The sequence below is a fragment of the Antrostomus carolinensis genome, unplaced genomic scaffold (genome assembly GCF_000700745.2).
Source record: "Antrostomus carolinensis isolate BGI_N321 unplaced genomic scaffold, ASM70074v2 scaffold16774, whole genome shotgun sequence".
Taxonomy (NCBI): domain Eukaryota; kingdom Metazoa; phylum Chordata; class Aves; order Caprimulgiformes; family Caprimulgidae; genus Antrostomus; species Antrostomus carolinensis.
The window spans coordinates 10,995-27,119 of record NW_010312970.1 but is presented as its reverse complement, the minus strand read 5'-3'; the positions used below and the strand labels follow the sequence as shown (position 1 = coordinate 27,119).

At 42.2% G+C, this 16,125-nt stretch overlaps 1 protein-coding gene across 1 annotated transcript in view; it reads left to right on the top strand.

Annotated features, from left to right (window-relative positions):
• Positions 1 to 14,712, top strand: part of LOC104524351 (beta-1-syntrophin) — a gene marked incomplete at its 3' end in the record, with an annotated part of 16,449 nt that extends 1,737 nt beyond the window's left edge. Inside the window, exon 2 of the mRNA XM_010167191.2 lies at positions 14,505 to 14,712. Coding sequence (XP_010165493.2) covers positions 14,505 to 14,712 — 208 coding nt within the window. The remainder of the gene's footprint in view (positions 1 to 14,504) is intronic.
• Between the last annotated feature and the right edge of the window lie 1,413 nt (positions 14,713 to 16,125).

The window sequence follows — 16,125 nt, the reverse complement described above, 5'->3', positions numbered from 1 at the left end:
ATTTTCACTGTAGCCCAACACAGTGCAGGGTACAGTCTAAGCTGGATTTTTCCATCCAAGCACATAGTATCTTACCATCTTGCTAGCTGCAGTGTAGTAGTAGCATCCCATTGATTCACATCTTTACCTATATCATGTTTTTTTTAACAATTCTGAATACTGGAACTGATGATTTCCCAGTAGGAATACTATTACAATGCAGCAACCTATTCTGATTAATTTGATCTTCATTCACAGCTGAGCCCAAACCATGTCCTTACATACTTATGACACTTCTGTTTCATAACCCAGTGACCTGACACATATAGACCTTATAACCGATGGTGTCACTTTGCTGGATGGCTTTAGAAGAGCACTGCTGGCAGGCTGCCAAAGCAGATGCTGGCCATAAAAGGGCTCCTTTGGACTATAGCTGAGCTAATTTTCATCTAAGACCAAGCGTGGACATAGAAAGCATGAGTTTTCTAGTGCAGATGTTTCTCCAGTGTAGGCTGGAGATCGTGTCATAGCAGGGTTGCAGGAGCAGGCTGAAGTGGTTTGATGATCAGCATGAGAAGATTACCTGTGTTAAAGAACCCAGAAGGAAATACCTGCTTGTTGGCACTGAATCATCTCCAGTTCTTAGAAAGCTGGGGTGAAATGTGGGTTTAATGGGCATGGAGGAAGTTACACATATGGTTTTCCCACTAGAGCTGGTAGCCCTGCATAGGATTTCAGCTTCTCCTTGAAGACTGGCCCCAGTTAAGATACTCCTAAGTTTGTGTCTATTCTCAGGTGGTTTGGTGAGCCTGTTATTTCAGAGCAGGAGTGAAGTTTGGTGCTTTTAGAGCCAGCGATTCTCAGGTGTCTCCTTCACCTAACCTGACTGAATGTTCACTCAGAAGGAGGTAGGGAGTTGTCTTCTCTGTCACCTGATTAAAAAAGCTGCAAGATACCAAGGAGAAGGTCCTTAATACAAACCAATGCCAAGCTTACTGTGTAGGAAAATTGTGTTAATAGTACAAACATGGCAACAGGAGAAAAGATGCAGAGCATCTTAGTGGCATCTATGTCATTCTTCTCTAGACACAGGGGCCATTGTTATATTTTAGGTTGGAAGAAATTAGGTTAGAATAATTGCTACTTAAATCTGTTACTTGCCTGTGTTTTCACTGAAAGCTGTCCTTCTTGGTGGCAGCGTTAAAGGTTAATGTCAGTCCTCACAGAGGAGCATCCCCTCCCAATTAGGTGATATATGGGAATGGTCACAGCTAGTAATACCAATAAGCAGTAAATCTTTCTGCAGTATAAAAAAGCTTTCCATCAATTTCTGGTGATGATATTAAGGAACAGGAGGGAAATAAAATAGGAAATAGGTCTCTGAGGTGAACTTTGTTCTGTTGGTGCTTTTAAAGTCTCGGGACATAATACAAAGGTACTTATGTACATAGCACAGGAGACATGACATTCCCTGGAGGAATGAGGCCATGCTGCATGGAATGAAAAGGTTTTCTCATCTGCTTTTGAAATCACCCTAATATCCTGCTTGCACTTCATTCAGCCAAACCCAGGAGGTGTGGGCCTGATCCTGCCAGCACTTAGCGTGCACAGATCACCATTTTTCCTGTGGCAGGAGTCCAGAGCAGTGTGATCCTTAACAGCGAACTTCAGCCAGGGATCCAGTCCTAAGGATTGAGTTGCTCATTGGCAGAATTTGTCCCTCTGATGGGAAAGGTTTGCTTTGGTTTTGAAAGTAGGAAAAATGAGCCAAGACAGATAGACAGATTCCCAGCAGCGTGGTGCCGGCTGCCAGCTACACGCAGTGGCAGCACCGCAGCAACTACAGATGCAGTTCATAGGCATCACACCGAGGACACGCAGAGAAACAGATAAGGAACTTCCCTTATCTGTTGTCCTTTTCAGGGCTTGAATGAGAATTACAGTCAGAAGGTAAAATTGAGCAGGTATATTTTAAAGGTGGCAGAGGAACTGGCCATCCATTCATTCTGGGCTCTGAGCTGCATCTGTAAATTACCTGAGCTTCCCAGGTTGACAGGGAGTTGCAAGACAGACCGAGACCTGTTTACTCCAAAGACAGCTATAGACTTAAGCTGCTTCATTACTTTGATTAAAATGCCTTTTTTTTTTTTTCATTGGGAAGTACTGATTCACTGAAAGAAGTATTTTCAAGATTTATTGCAAAGCTGTCGCTCCCCAAATGGTTCCTTTTGCACACATTATTATTTTAAAAAATTTCTTACATTATTTAATAACATGTCAGTAATGCACAGTAACAGGGTCAGTGATATTTAACATCTTGAATTGTAATTGGTGTATAAGCATGTAAGCATGAAATATCCCTTTGTGATTCTGAAATGGCATTTCAAAATCGTAAATATAAAACAAATTCTGGTGAATATGGATATATTTACTTTTATTACAATAAGGCATGAAATCAAAAGTTGAAATGTATCTAAAATAAAAACTGAGTTTCAACCAGATTTAATATGACATAGTAAAAACTAGTCCTTGCACCAAAGTATATTTGAGCCATGAATGCTGACAACAAACATAAGAAATTAGCAGAAGAACGTTTGAAAAGACAAACATCTTTAAGTAGACATCAGGGATCTGTGACACTAGTATAGGACAGCAGTGTCCAAAAATTGACTTCCTGAATGTTTTTCTGATGCATTTTCAGCTCTGAGGCTGATGATTGATTATTTATATAGGTAATGAGGAAACTCCATGCCTTTTCAGTAAAACTCTACAAAAGATGACCACGTGTGGTTTGGGACCTGAATCACAGAATTACCTAGACTGGAAAAGACGTCCAGGCATTCACCTAACACTGACCAGTCCCTGACTAAACCATGTCCCTTAGCACTATGTCTACACAACTCTTAAATACCTCCAGGGATGGCGACTCCACCACTGCCCTGGGCAACCTATTCCAATGCCTGAGAACCCTTTCAGAAAAGAAATTCTTCCTAACATCCAATCTAAACTTCCCTTGGCACAACTTGAGGCCATTTCCTCTTGTCCTATCACGCGTTACTTGGTTGAACAGACCAACCCCCAACTTTCTACACCCTCCTTTCAGTTAGGGACCTGCCAGCACTCCCAGTTTCACTGCTGATCCAAAGTACAACTACTTTTCTTTAAAAGGACTACAAGACTTTACATGTTCAGGCTGGACATTGGGAAGCATTTCTTTAGTGAGAGGGTGGTCAGACACTGGAACAGGCTTCCTAGAGAGGTGGTTGATGCCCCAAGCCTGTCAGTGTTTAAGAGGCATTTGGACAATGCCCTTAATAACATGCTTTAACTTGGTCAGCCCTGAATTGTCAGGCAGTCGGACTAGGTCATTGTAGATCCCTTCCAACTGAACTATTCTATTCTATTCTATTCTATTCTATTCTATTCTGAAAGACATTTAGCTCCTGCACCTCTTCAAGCTCATGTTGGTATAATTTAAGGGGGACCGAAGGGGCGGAGAGGCAAGTATTAGGCAGTGGAGAAGAGTCTGGATGTCTTGTTGGTGAAAGTGTGGGCTGGCTCATCCCTCCACCCTGCCTGTTTCCTGCTTGGTAAACAGGACCATACTTGGATGTTTCCAGGCACGAGCAGCCACTGGTATACAAAGCAAAGGTTGGATTCTTCTTGAAGAGCAGTGTGGTTTAGGTGTGCAGCTTTGCAGCCTGGGTGTTTACCCTGCTTGTCCCCCAAGTCACATCCCTGGTGTGGGGCTCACAGAGGGCAGGGCACTGCCACAGGGAGTGACCCTGGTACCAAGAATGAGTTATGGCTGCTCCTGTAAAGCATAGGTCCCATTTATCTCTTTTTTTGCCTTTTGCCTCTTAAGAGGTAGTTTGATAACACTAAGCTCGGCCAACGACACTGGCTACTGGTAGAAGCAGAGATGGGGTGAGGTGCTGGGCAAAGACTGAGCCCTGCACTCGGGGTTAAAGAGGTGATGAACCATTTCCATCACCATGCTGGCACTGCTGTAGCGCAGTGGAGCTGTGTTAGCCCTAGGTGGACACCAGTGGTTCTATGGGGCTTCCTAGGGAGGTAGAAATCTTCCCTTCCTAATGGACAGTACAGATTTAACAGGACTGGTGTTTGGTTTAGGAAACTTGGGTCCTTTTCTGTTACCAGGTGTTGTAGATGGACAAAAGAAAGAGAAATTACTTATGTATGTGTAGGGAACTGAGCAAAGGTAAAGTTACTTTAATGGGCACATTATCAGTACAAAAAATCCCCCTCCACACCTCCCCAAGGAATTTGTGCTGTTATTGAGCTGCTTTCTGGCTGTAGACAAAATCTCTATGAGACAGAGAAATCATACTTAATTTGCAGTGTTGTGAGCTACAGCTTGAGATCTCTGGATGAAAGGCGTATAGCACTTAATTATCATTATTGGTACAGACATGTTTTACTACTTAAATATCAATAAGTCCTTTGAAGAAGACATTGAGCCTGCTGGAATCAAAAGTCCTGATTTATATCAAGAATGTGTGTTACTTTTGGTTTGTTTTTGGTTTTTTTTTCCTAGTGGGCCGCGTTTATTATCTGTTTAGATTACTCTTAAAACAGAGAAGAAATCAACAATCCAACATTAGAGTAAAACAACTTGAAAGGATGTAATTCAAATCCAGAAAAGAACAAAAATGACAACAATCAGGGTGAAACTCTGGTTGACTCTCCCCTCATCCTTAAACCACCTTGTTGAGCTATGCTATCGCAGCGTGCACAGTCTGTTACAACGGTGATCTACCACCTTGAAGCCCTTTACACCCTTGCCCACAAAGGGTTGTGAATTTAAGATCAAGGTTAACAAAGGTTTTTAACTTTAGCTCTCAATTATTTTACCGTTATGGATCCAAATCTCCTTTTGTGGAAAGGTGGATGTTTCTTGTCATATTATAGTTTGTTTATAGTACCGTGACTGCCAATCTGCCCCCAAAATCTGCTCTTTACTGGAAGGGGTGACCAAGTAGGCGGTACTTGAGATTTATCTACTGTTCTCTCTTTTCAAACTGAGAGAAGTTAGGTGATTTATCTAAAAAGGCATTTGCAGTGTCCCCTTCAATATCCTGAGGGTAGAAGAGGAAAAAAGTTGGGGTATGGGGGAGAAGAGAGGTGGGATGGATGAATGTCTGGTGATAGGGAAGGCCTCCTCCTCCTACTTGGTACATTAACATGTCCTCTCTAAGAGTTGCATGGCTGTGGGACCCTCTTTGGTAGCTAGGGACAACGCATTTAGGGCTAGGGTTGTCAGATGAGAGACCCATTAAGATTGCATTTCATCTCTTAGAATGGAATTTTGGGGCAAATCATTGACTGCTAGAATTAATAATTGGTTCAGGCTGGGCTGTCAGACAATCCTCTGTCATCTAAATCATCTGCTTTTTGGGCAGCTCTGCAATTGCTGGTGCATTTTTGGAAGCTGCAGTCATCTGTCTTGATAAGGGGCAGTTTTCCAACCCTGTAGGAGCTGGAGCTCTGAAGCCTCTAGGCAGAAAGGGTGAATTTTATTTTGTTCATTTTCATTATTAGGATTAGTTATTTTCATCATTTGTGAAACTCCCCACCAGCAAAACAGGTCATCAGTTTTGCTTGGGGTTGTGTGAACTTATATCTTAGCCTCAGTTTCTTCTCAGTCTTCTTGGGAACACCTCTGTAGGACTGTCCATGATGTAGAGAGGAGTGTTTTGGTCTCTTTTGAGTCAAATCACCAGCTAAGCTTTTTGAAGGAAGAAAACCCTTCCAAACAACCCAGAGGCCTTTTCTGCAAAGTAACCTCAAGGGTATTCATTCATACAAACACATCAATAAACTAGGCTGAACTTTGGTTGTTCATTTACTTCTGGTTACTTCAAGTTTAATTTTTGTTCCGTTAAATCATGTTAAAAATAGCTGTCTAATGTCCTAAGGACCTGCTGTAGTCTCTGGGCAACAGTTTAAATTAATTGCTGGGGGAATGTGCCAGGAGTTGGGGACACAGTGGAAACCCCTGAGTTTTCTTGTGGGATGTTTGAGCTACCAGTGTAGAACTGGAAGTTGTGACTGACCTCTGTGCAGATCCTGGTGAATCTGGGATTAGTCATGTCTCATTTTCTTGAAAAACAAGTCGCATCTTTTCCCCTGACATAATGACATGAGGCTTTCTCACCTCCCCATCCTTCTGGGCTGGACAGGCAAGCTCCTGCTGTCCCTCCCATCTCCAGCACATATCAAATGGGAATGGGCAAAGCTCCTGCACGTGTCACTCAAAAAATGTCTGTGCGTGCATGCAGATATGTGTGTAAATCAAACTTTGTGTATGTGTGTGTATAAATGGGACTGAATATGACCTGACAGGAATAAAATGTGTCACGGAGAGTGGGTGGTGAGGAAGGATGTGTGTGGTGTGGAGGTGACAGTAACCGAGGCTGGCAGAACACTTGCAGCTAGATTTTTGATTAACAAACTTTTAACCAGTCTTTCTTTTCTGTGAAAATATTTAAATAATGAGTTAATGTAGAATAAGAAGATATGCTGGTGGGTTTTTATGTTGCATTTTGGGGTATTTTTTTTCAGCCACTGGTTCATTTAGGGGAGTTCTGAAAAAGTCAAAGACTTTTTTATTTTTCTAACCAGCTTCAACTGTAGAGAACTGAGCTGAGGAATAGAAATAAGAGCAAAGGAACTGGAAATGCATCAGGGGAGGGGGAACAAGAAGAAGAAACTGTCTTAAGAAATGCATGGAGGGAAGGGAGGAGGACAAATAAAGAAAAGGTGGTGGAGAAAGAAGCCAATCAACAAGATGAAGTGATGAACCAAGAAAGTGAAAACTACAGCAGGCTTTACTTATTGAACATTTTTGCAAAATAGAAAAATCAAAGCACTGAGGAGATGGAGAAAGATAAATGTTCCAAGAAATGTGTTGCAGATTGAAAGGAAAGGAAGAGCAGTGTGAGTGCTGCAGGGCAGGGTAGAGGGGAGCAGACAGTTAATAATATTTTATGTGTATCTGTATGTAAAGGTATGTAAGTGCTGACATCCAAGCTGCTGCTAAATAATGTTGGAGAGCAATTTTAACACCCCTGAGATCTGACAAACAAAGAAAGCTGATATGCAGGGGTTTCAGTTTCCTGCCATGCTCCTGGTCCCCGCAGTCTGTGTGTTATGGCATGGAGCCAGTGACAACCTCGAGACCCTTTTTCCTGCCTGGCTGTTGTCCTGTTATCAGTGCTGGGCTTTCCCTCACTTATCAGCCAGTCTGCAAATTGGATTTCAGTCTTACAGCTTTGATCTGGCCTGACCTGCCCGTTAATCAACAAGCAGGATTTCCAGCTGGTGTATCCAAAGCTGCTTCCTCCTGCACCTTGTGTAGTCACTTGTACGGCAGCAAATTGCAAATTACAGCCACAGCATGAGCCTTGGGTGGTGGGCTGCTATCGTAGGTGCCCCAGCTCAGTGTTGGTAGGTGCTGAGGCTGGGCTTTAGTGCTTAAGTTGTACAGGCAGACATTGCTAGCTTTCACATGCATTTCTGCTGATGGAAATTTCTATTTTCCTGTAGTAGGAATCAGGGGGAGTTATGCTGAAGGTGTTACTTCTCCTCACTTACATACAGCTTTTTCATTGATCTCTGAGTCTGATCAATGGGAAGAGGAGTTTACTGACAGTAGTGAAAGTGCTGGGAGGTGACCCATGCCAGCTGTCCTTGAAGAGGTGGGCAGTGTCTCCAGGGGGCTGGCTCCCAGGTGAGGAAGGATGTGCGTGGTGTGGAGGTGGCAGTAACCGAGGCTGGCAGAACACTTTCAGCTAGATTTTTGATTAACAAACTTTTAACCAGTCTCTCTCTAGCACTCAGAGGCCAATAGTTGATCTAGAGGGAATCTGTGGTTTTGTCATCATGGTTGTTGAACAGTCCAGCTTCTGTTTTGCTTCACGTGGCAACTAAGCAGTGATCTCTTGGACTTCTTGATCACAGAAGCCAAAAAATAGATGTATAAAATAATAAGACATTGAGACACATCCTGCTAGATGAGGTCAACCTGCTTTTTGTCTCTTACAGCAAGACTTTCTCCTGTGACAATTCATCCACAAGACACAGCTGATCTGTCAGCAGCCCTGCTCATTTGTCCCGTTTCCCTGTTATTTTTTGTCCATGCTGATAGATCATGTCCCCTTCTTTCCCCTGGGTCCTACTACAGCACTACCTACCAGCAACAGCAACAGTGGTGTTCCTTCTCAGAAGACATCTAATTCTTCTCCAAGCCCATGATCTCTTATCTACGCAGCAGCAAGAGACTCACCACCTTCGTCTCAATCTGAAGATGTCATTTACCACTATTACCAACTAGAGTCAAGTGCTTTTTGCTTAGCCCAGACACAGCTCTAGCTGCAAGTTTGTCTTGCAGCAGAAGGCGCTTTGAGGTTGGCTGTGGCTTTACTAGAGGTGCAGCTTTTGTGGCTGAAACACTTTTTTTTTTTTTTTTTTTCCTGGCATTAATACACTTTCCCTCTTGCTGTGAAAGAGTTGCTGCAGGGAGCTGTGGTCAATGTATTGGCGGCACCAATCACAACATCTTCTTCTCGTCTTAAAGTTTCAGGCAGCATCTTTTAAAGATTAAATCAAATTCCTACCGTGCCTCTGAAATAATTCTTTTTTTTCCCCCCAAGTAACTAACCTCACTGCCTCTTGAAACAGCATTTTTGCCATAGTTTGGTTCTGTGAACACTGTGAAGATGACTGGACTATGTATTCCTGCATTACCAATATTCAGCATTAAAGAAAAAATTAAAAAAGAAAAAGATAAGAAGTCTTTTGTAGAAGGCAGGGGAGGAGTTCTGCTCCTTAACATCCATACACATTTAAAAACTATTAAATTACTTTTGTAGTTGTTCTGGGTAAAGAAGGCAGCATGTGATGTGCTCTGCAGGTCAGTCAGCATCGGCACACAGCGATGTGAGCAAGTCTGTTACAGAACCAAATCCTTTCCTTACTTGTATGCGGTGCAACTCCACTGATATCCCTTTTATTAAAGCCCAGCTGGCGGCAAATAGAAATGAAATCAACTGTGACAGCTCATTAGTGATATATGCACCCTGCGATTGGACATCAATCTAGTCCAGTTCCCAAGAAACGAGTATCTACATCATTTTTACCACTGTAAGTTGAAAGTCAGCAAGTAACTGTTAATGAAGCAGGTACCCTTGTGACAGCGAGGGGACTGAGACTTTCACATAGAAAAATTCCACTTGATTACCGAATAGCACTTGCTTGGTAGAACTGCTTTCACCTCCATTTAGGTGCATCAAATGAAGATGCTTCTTCGGTATAGGCTGGGGAATTTGTTGCAAGCCTAACAGTCTTTATGGAATATTTTCCTTGCAGACTAAAACCAAAGTTTCCATTGCTTAATTTCAATGTATTTTATTCCTGGTTCATCTCCTGATGCTACATGCAGGATTGAAAAAGCACCTTAATAGGATTTTTTAACTTATTTTATTACAACTATTTAAATATAATCTTTGTGTTCCTCTAAATCTCCCCTTATGCTGGAAAGGCTCCTGTGTTTGTACACTCAGAAATCAACAAAATTACTTACCGTTGTCTCATATCCAGACAATGATGGAGGAGATGGTGTGAGCAGTTTGACCCTCGATCCCTTTTTAAGTTTGCAGCATCAGTGGCAGAGCATTTTGTTCCTGGCTATGCTGGTGCAAAATCAAAGTAGCGTGATGGACTCAAATAACTCTGGCTCCAGTTTATCATTAACTTCAAGGGATTTACTCCACACTTTAATCAGTCACTGTGTACATAATCTGACACGGGAAAAGGCACAAAGTGTAAATCAGTGTCTGATTTGGTCCTGAGCCAATGCTGGTGGGGAGAAGTGCTTTCAAGAGATTTTATTAAAGGTATTTCTTAGATAACGAACACTCCTACAGAAAGAGGCCTTATCAAAAATGGAATGAGTATGGCCTATCGAACATTTGATTTCAACTTCTTCTGATCCTCTGTAAAGTAAAAGCTCTGGATGATGCAGCAAGGGAGGGAGTTTTGGCTTCTTATGTGCAATGTTATGGCATTTGGAGGCACCGGGTCTTGTGTCACCCCCGTATTCTTTGAGTGGGGAAGAGGAGGCTGGAAACACTCTTCGGCTCAATGGGACTCTGAGAAGGAGAGAGAAAATTACGCTTTTATTATAAGTTTTGCCAAATGATCTCTGAGAAAATGTGATATCATTCATATGCATTGCCAAGCTGGAGAGATGCCACACATCTTGGCAGCCATCTAGAGCTAACGTATAATTCCTTTGGGTTGGTATGGGCTTTATCAGAAACAGCTCCATATGCAGTATTTACATAACTGTGGTGGAGTGTGAGAATAAACACAGCTGTGGCATTGCCCTAAATATTTCAATTCAGCGGGGAATTAAGGGAACTTTATCACTGAATTGCAGATAAACAGAAGTCAGTAAGCGGTGGTCAGTTTAGCCAAGGAACAAATCAAAGCTACAATGGCTGGACTGCTGGAAACATTTAAGTGCTTTAGTATTGGACTTTACTAAGGTCACTGGTATTTTTTTGCTTTTCAAAAAAATATGGAAATGCCCTCAGTCAGCTGTTACACAAAAAGCATCATCCAAATGGACTGGTGAATCAAAGCAGCGTAGGCTGAAAGACAGAAACAGGAGGATTTTATAGAGATGCAGCGCTTTCCACATCTGATTGCAGTTGGATCCCATGGGTTTCCAGGAAGATTGTAAGTTTCTGTTAGTATCTCCATCCCAACTGACTGCAGAGATGGGAGTCCTTGATCTTTAGCAGAAATCTGTAAGCCTGGTTTCTTAAAAATAGTTTAGTACCCAGATATTATAGCAAATAGCCAGTAGCAGACTGCAGGCATTTGAAGATTTAGACTTTTGGCCTTAAGGTATGTATAAAAAAAGTATCCTACCTAGCAGCCTGCACAGGAATGACTCTTGCAGACATATTCCTTGTTCTGGACCAGTGCCATGGATAAAAGGATTCAGTTTCAAGACTGTCAAAGCAGCATTTATTCCCATTTCGAACTCAGTTTTGAGAGGTGTACCATGTATTGTCCAATCTTCCTGTCATTCAGCCCATGGAACGAGGTAGACTTTCTGCAGTTGTTATTGTATCACCATCAAGCTTTGATGGACTGACAAGCAGTGCCCAAAATAGCCCCATTAGAAGTCACTGAGGGATGATATTTTAAGAGCATTTTTGCAAGCGTGGTTCAGTATGTGTGTGTGCATATGTATACTAGAATATATATATTGATATCACAGTAGAATGTGTATATATTAGAATATGCATAGTTTAGAATCACTTAAACAGAATTGTAAAGAGCTGTCTAAATGTTCATTATTTTAGGGGACAGAAGTCTTGCAAAAATACTTAAATAGCTGCTGTCAAGGGAAATACACTTTGATGAAGGCCCAGGAAGCAAAATACTTGTTTATACGTTAACTCACTTGCTTTAAGTAAGAATTTAAGTGTTTTCCAAATTGTAGGGGAGCAAGTAGCCATTTGGAAGCTCTTTCAGTTCTAAATAATTTATTTTGAAACCAAAGCCTGCTACAATTTAAAAAGAAATTAGACAAGTTTACTGTTGTTCCTTTGCAACTGAGAAAGCAGCAGAATCTTCTGTGTCTTTGTAGTCCTTGTTCAGTGCTTTGTTTACCGCATGATACGCAGCGACTTTGGAGGTGGGAGTTCCCTTATAGAAACCACAGGCTTTGTGAAGAGCTTTGTTTCACACAATCCATACAGTGCATTAACATTTCTCAAAAACAGCACCATACTGCTGTCCTGTCCAAATAATTTTTGTATTTAAAAGAAGTATCAAAATGGTAGATAGAGTGTAGAAAATCCTGAGTGCTGCTCCTGGCTTGTTCCCTGCCTTGCCTGGATTATGCACCTCTCCACTCTTTTAGTGGTGAAACGGGGATGCTGTCATTGACCTCATTTGTAAAATGCTGCAAGATCTCCTGCCGAAAGTCCTCTGTAAATAATAAGCAACCTTTCACTGATGACCACAATGTACCTTGAAAATCCAGGTCTGCATAGATTGCTTCCATTGATAGCTGCCTACAGGAACAAGTTCAAACTCAAGGCAGTGGGAGACCAGTGCTTCTGATGGAAAGCCAGACCAGGGTGTGTTAGCTAAAACAGAATAGACTATTTCAGTTGGAAGGGTCCTACATCTAGTAGGATTTAGATCATCTAGTCCAACTGTCTGACCAATTCAGGGCTTACCAAATTAAAGCATGTTCAAGTTAAATGCCTCTTAAATGCTGACAGGCTTGGGGCATCAACCACCTCTCTAGGAAGCCTATTCCAGTGTTTGACCACCCTCTCAAGAAATAAATGAAATGCTTCCTTATGTCCAGTCTAAACCTCCTCTGGTGAAGCTTTGAACCATTCCCCTGTGTCCTATCACTGGGTACAAGGGAGAAGAGATCAGCACCTCCCTCTCTACTTCCCCTCCTCAGGAAGCTGGAGAGAGCAATGAGGTTGTCCCTCAGCCCCCTTTTCTCCAGACAAGCCCAAAGTCCTCAGCCACTCCTCACAGGACATTCCTTCCAGCCCTTTCACCGGCTTTGTTGCCCTCCTCTGGATGCATTCAAGTTCCTTCACATCCTTCTTAAATGGTGGGACCCGAAAATGCACACAGTGCCCAAGGTGAGGCTGTACCAACACTGAATACAGCGGGAAAACAGATGTGCAGGATCTTAATGGTCAATGGACAGAAATGGCTAAATCATGACTGTTGGGGAGACAGCCTTTCTTAGTCACAAGATCTGCATCATCTGACGAGGAATTTTCCTCTCAGTACCTGAGGTTGAATCCTTGGTGCATCCTGGAACGGCTAAATAAGAGCCTTTATTTTCAGACAGTCCTGAGCTCCAGCAGCTTTACTGAGGAAACATGCACTATAGTGTTGGCTCAGTGCTTTCTGAAAAATCAACCCACTTTTTAAGCTATCCAAACAGTGATTTAGGACCCTGAATAGTTCAGCTGCTGAGTTTGGAAAATTATGACCTTTTCTATCTTTAGAGCAGTGTCTACGTGGAGACCTCTCCTTCCCAAAATGGACAAACATGAGACCAGCAGTCCTCGCTCTGCTAGCTCCATAGATTGAGTTGCTCTGTGTTCTGGATTCTGCTCTGGTTTAACTAATTAATTAAAACCTCTTAACAGTTAGTTAAGCTCCAAATTGCAGGATTTTGTAATTGCATAACAAATATTTGCATTACAGTGCTGTCTTGAACCTCACCCTGAATAAATTCCCGTGAACTAATTACTTTTCTGCTACAAAAAGGAGTTGTTATGTGTCCCAGAGATCAGGCAGCAATACACAGGACAGAAGTACGTGCTTAGGCTCAGGTCCCAGGTCAAATCTGTGTGGGTAACATTCAGGGTCAGTCACTGTATATGTATAATGAAAAAGCACAAATGTGATACAGAGTTGAGTGATGGGCAATGACCAGGGCTCAGTTTTATAATCACTACATAAAGATAAACCAGACTATTACTTAGTGGGTTATTTAACCAAATGTTCAAGTAAAAGTGGCCCACAAAGCTATAAAGAGTGCACAAAGCCCCACTAATAACTAATACCTTCACTGAGAACAGAGCTGAAATAGCTGCAGCTGCCTCTCAAAGCATTTTTGTTGCTGCTGTTGTTAGCTAAGGTGTTGGCACAGGTCCCATAACCATGATGGACAGGATTCATATTCCTGAAAGCTGTGTTCGGCTGTGCTTTTCAAACCACAGTGGTGGGGTGGAAGCCCACAGGAAGGTCTAGTAAGCATGGGTTTTTTTAGGAAAAAAAGGATCTCTCTACACGGGAGTTTGGAAAACTGTAAAAGACGCCTGCCAGCAGCAATCATACCGTTGTGGTTAACACTTGCTGCCACTGTTGGCAGGATCTAAATGGAGCATTTAGGACATTGGTAACTCCTGGAGAAGACTTCTGGTTGATGCTTAGTGGTGTCACTGAAACCACAGCGCAATCATAAGAAAACTCCTCCATTTAGGATGCGGGTGGTTTTCATTTAGCTCTGTATGTGTAAAATAAGCACACTCAGAAACTCTGGGCATGCCGTGATATCCAGCTAAAGAAGGCAGCACATCCTTGGCTTCTCTGCAGTCATCTCCCATGCAGTTTGGGGTGGTTGCCGTGTTGGTGAATGTTAATGGAAGAATGCTCCTCTTGCCTTTGTATTTGAAGCTCCTATTGACACGCTAGGTGTGGGGTTGCATCAGCACTGGCAAATCTCCTTCTTAAGGATTTTACCACAATGCCAGTACAGACCTGGCTTAAGTTAAGATGTTCCTACTCTATTCAGGTTTTGTAAAGGTAAGTTTTTAGTGCTGGGTCTTGATATTAGTATCCTTCTTTTTAACTCATTGTTAACACTAAGTGAAGTAATAAATTTAGCTGCCTAACAGTATCTGAGTAAACATAATGTTTTTCCACCCCCATTTTTCTAGACTTATTGAAGTTCATTCGCCTGATGCCAAGCACACCGTGGTGCTCAGGAGTAAGGATTCGGCTACAGCCCAGGCCTGGTTCAATGCCATCCACTCCACTGTCAATGAGCTCATCCCCAGGGTGATTGCAGAGGTCAGAGACCAGCTGGGTAAAACAGGGATTGCTGGAAGTCGAGAGATTAGGCATCTAGGCTGGCTTGCAGAAAAGGTAATGAAAATATTATTCTTTTAATTTCTAAGCTCTCTATTTCTCACTTGCTCTTTGTTCCTGAATTCTGCCTTGTCTGGAAGTGGAGAAGCTAAATGAGGTTCTGGGTTTTGATTTAGCTTTCCATAAAGACCTTTCTTTTCTTAATGTGCCAATTTTTGTGCTTTAAAAAAAAACCCAAAAAACAAAAACCAAAAACCAAACAACCACCCAAAACAAATTAGAAGGTCCCCAGTTACTTGGTCCATGGTCCAGCACTCTGCTGTGCCTGGCTGCAGAAACTGGGCATGGTCTGGAGCATGAGTTGGTGTCCCCACTGTGCCTGGGAGCTTGTTCTTCATTTATAACCCTGTGTTTGAGCTGATCACAGAAGGCTGAGTTTGCAATTGCAACTCTTGCCCAATATCTTGCACAGTTCAAGTCTCAAAATATTGTACACCACAGGGGAAACCTAGTGTTCGGTTTGAAAGTAGTTTGGGATCTATTGACATCTGGAAAGGCAGCCCATGAACGCACAGGGATGGTATCAGTATGAGATGATCTGGTTTTAAATCACTAGTCTCAGAATTTGTTTCAGGCACTGTACCAACTGATAAGTGTGTATTTGCCACAGTAACAGTGTTAGGATTGTGGCTAGAAATACCTCCCATCCAGATACTGCCTGGGCAGCTGTTCAAAGCATCTCTGCCTCTCCAGCTGGAGTGCATGGAAAAATAGCCACTATGTACACCCTACCCTTTCAGCCTGTGCTACCAGCACAGGGGTGGAAAGCTAACTGTGATTGTCCTGAAGAAAATACTGGACATTCTTGCTCTCTCTGGGATTTTATAGATGAAAATATGGGAGCCATAGGCACAGGTGCCATATTTCTATATAGCGTCCTTTAAGAAGGCACACCATTAATTTTTAGCACAATGTGGGTCAGTCCACACCACTCATAGCAAGGCAAAGATTGCAGAATCTTTCAGGCAGATTTTGTGTGTTTTCTTGTCCCTCTCTCCAACCTTGCAGAGTGGGGAGGACAGTACAATTCTGTGGCTTAGTGCTATAGAAAATGTAAAAATTTGGGGGAATAGCTTGGAGTTAAAACACCAAAGCATTAGTAAGTGAATTTTAACAGTATTAAATTGTACAGTCATGGGGTCTCTAATCTTGTTTTCCCTTTTTTATCCATTTCTATAAATTTATGAAAAGCTGAATATAAGAGGCTTTTTCTATTGCAAAATCCTCTCCTCTGAAGGGGTAACTGCTCTGTAGCAGATCTTATAGACCTTATATGTAAAATATTCACAGGTAATTTTAAGCAGACACATGGTATGCTTCTGGTTTATGAATTTCCTCTCCTGACAGTTAGTACACAATATCCCATTCATACACTTCTTTCTCCTCTTTTTTTTTCTTTATGGACTGAGA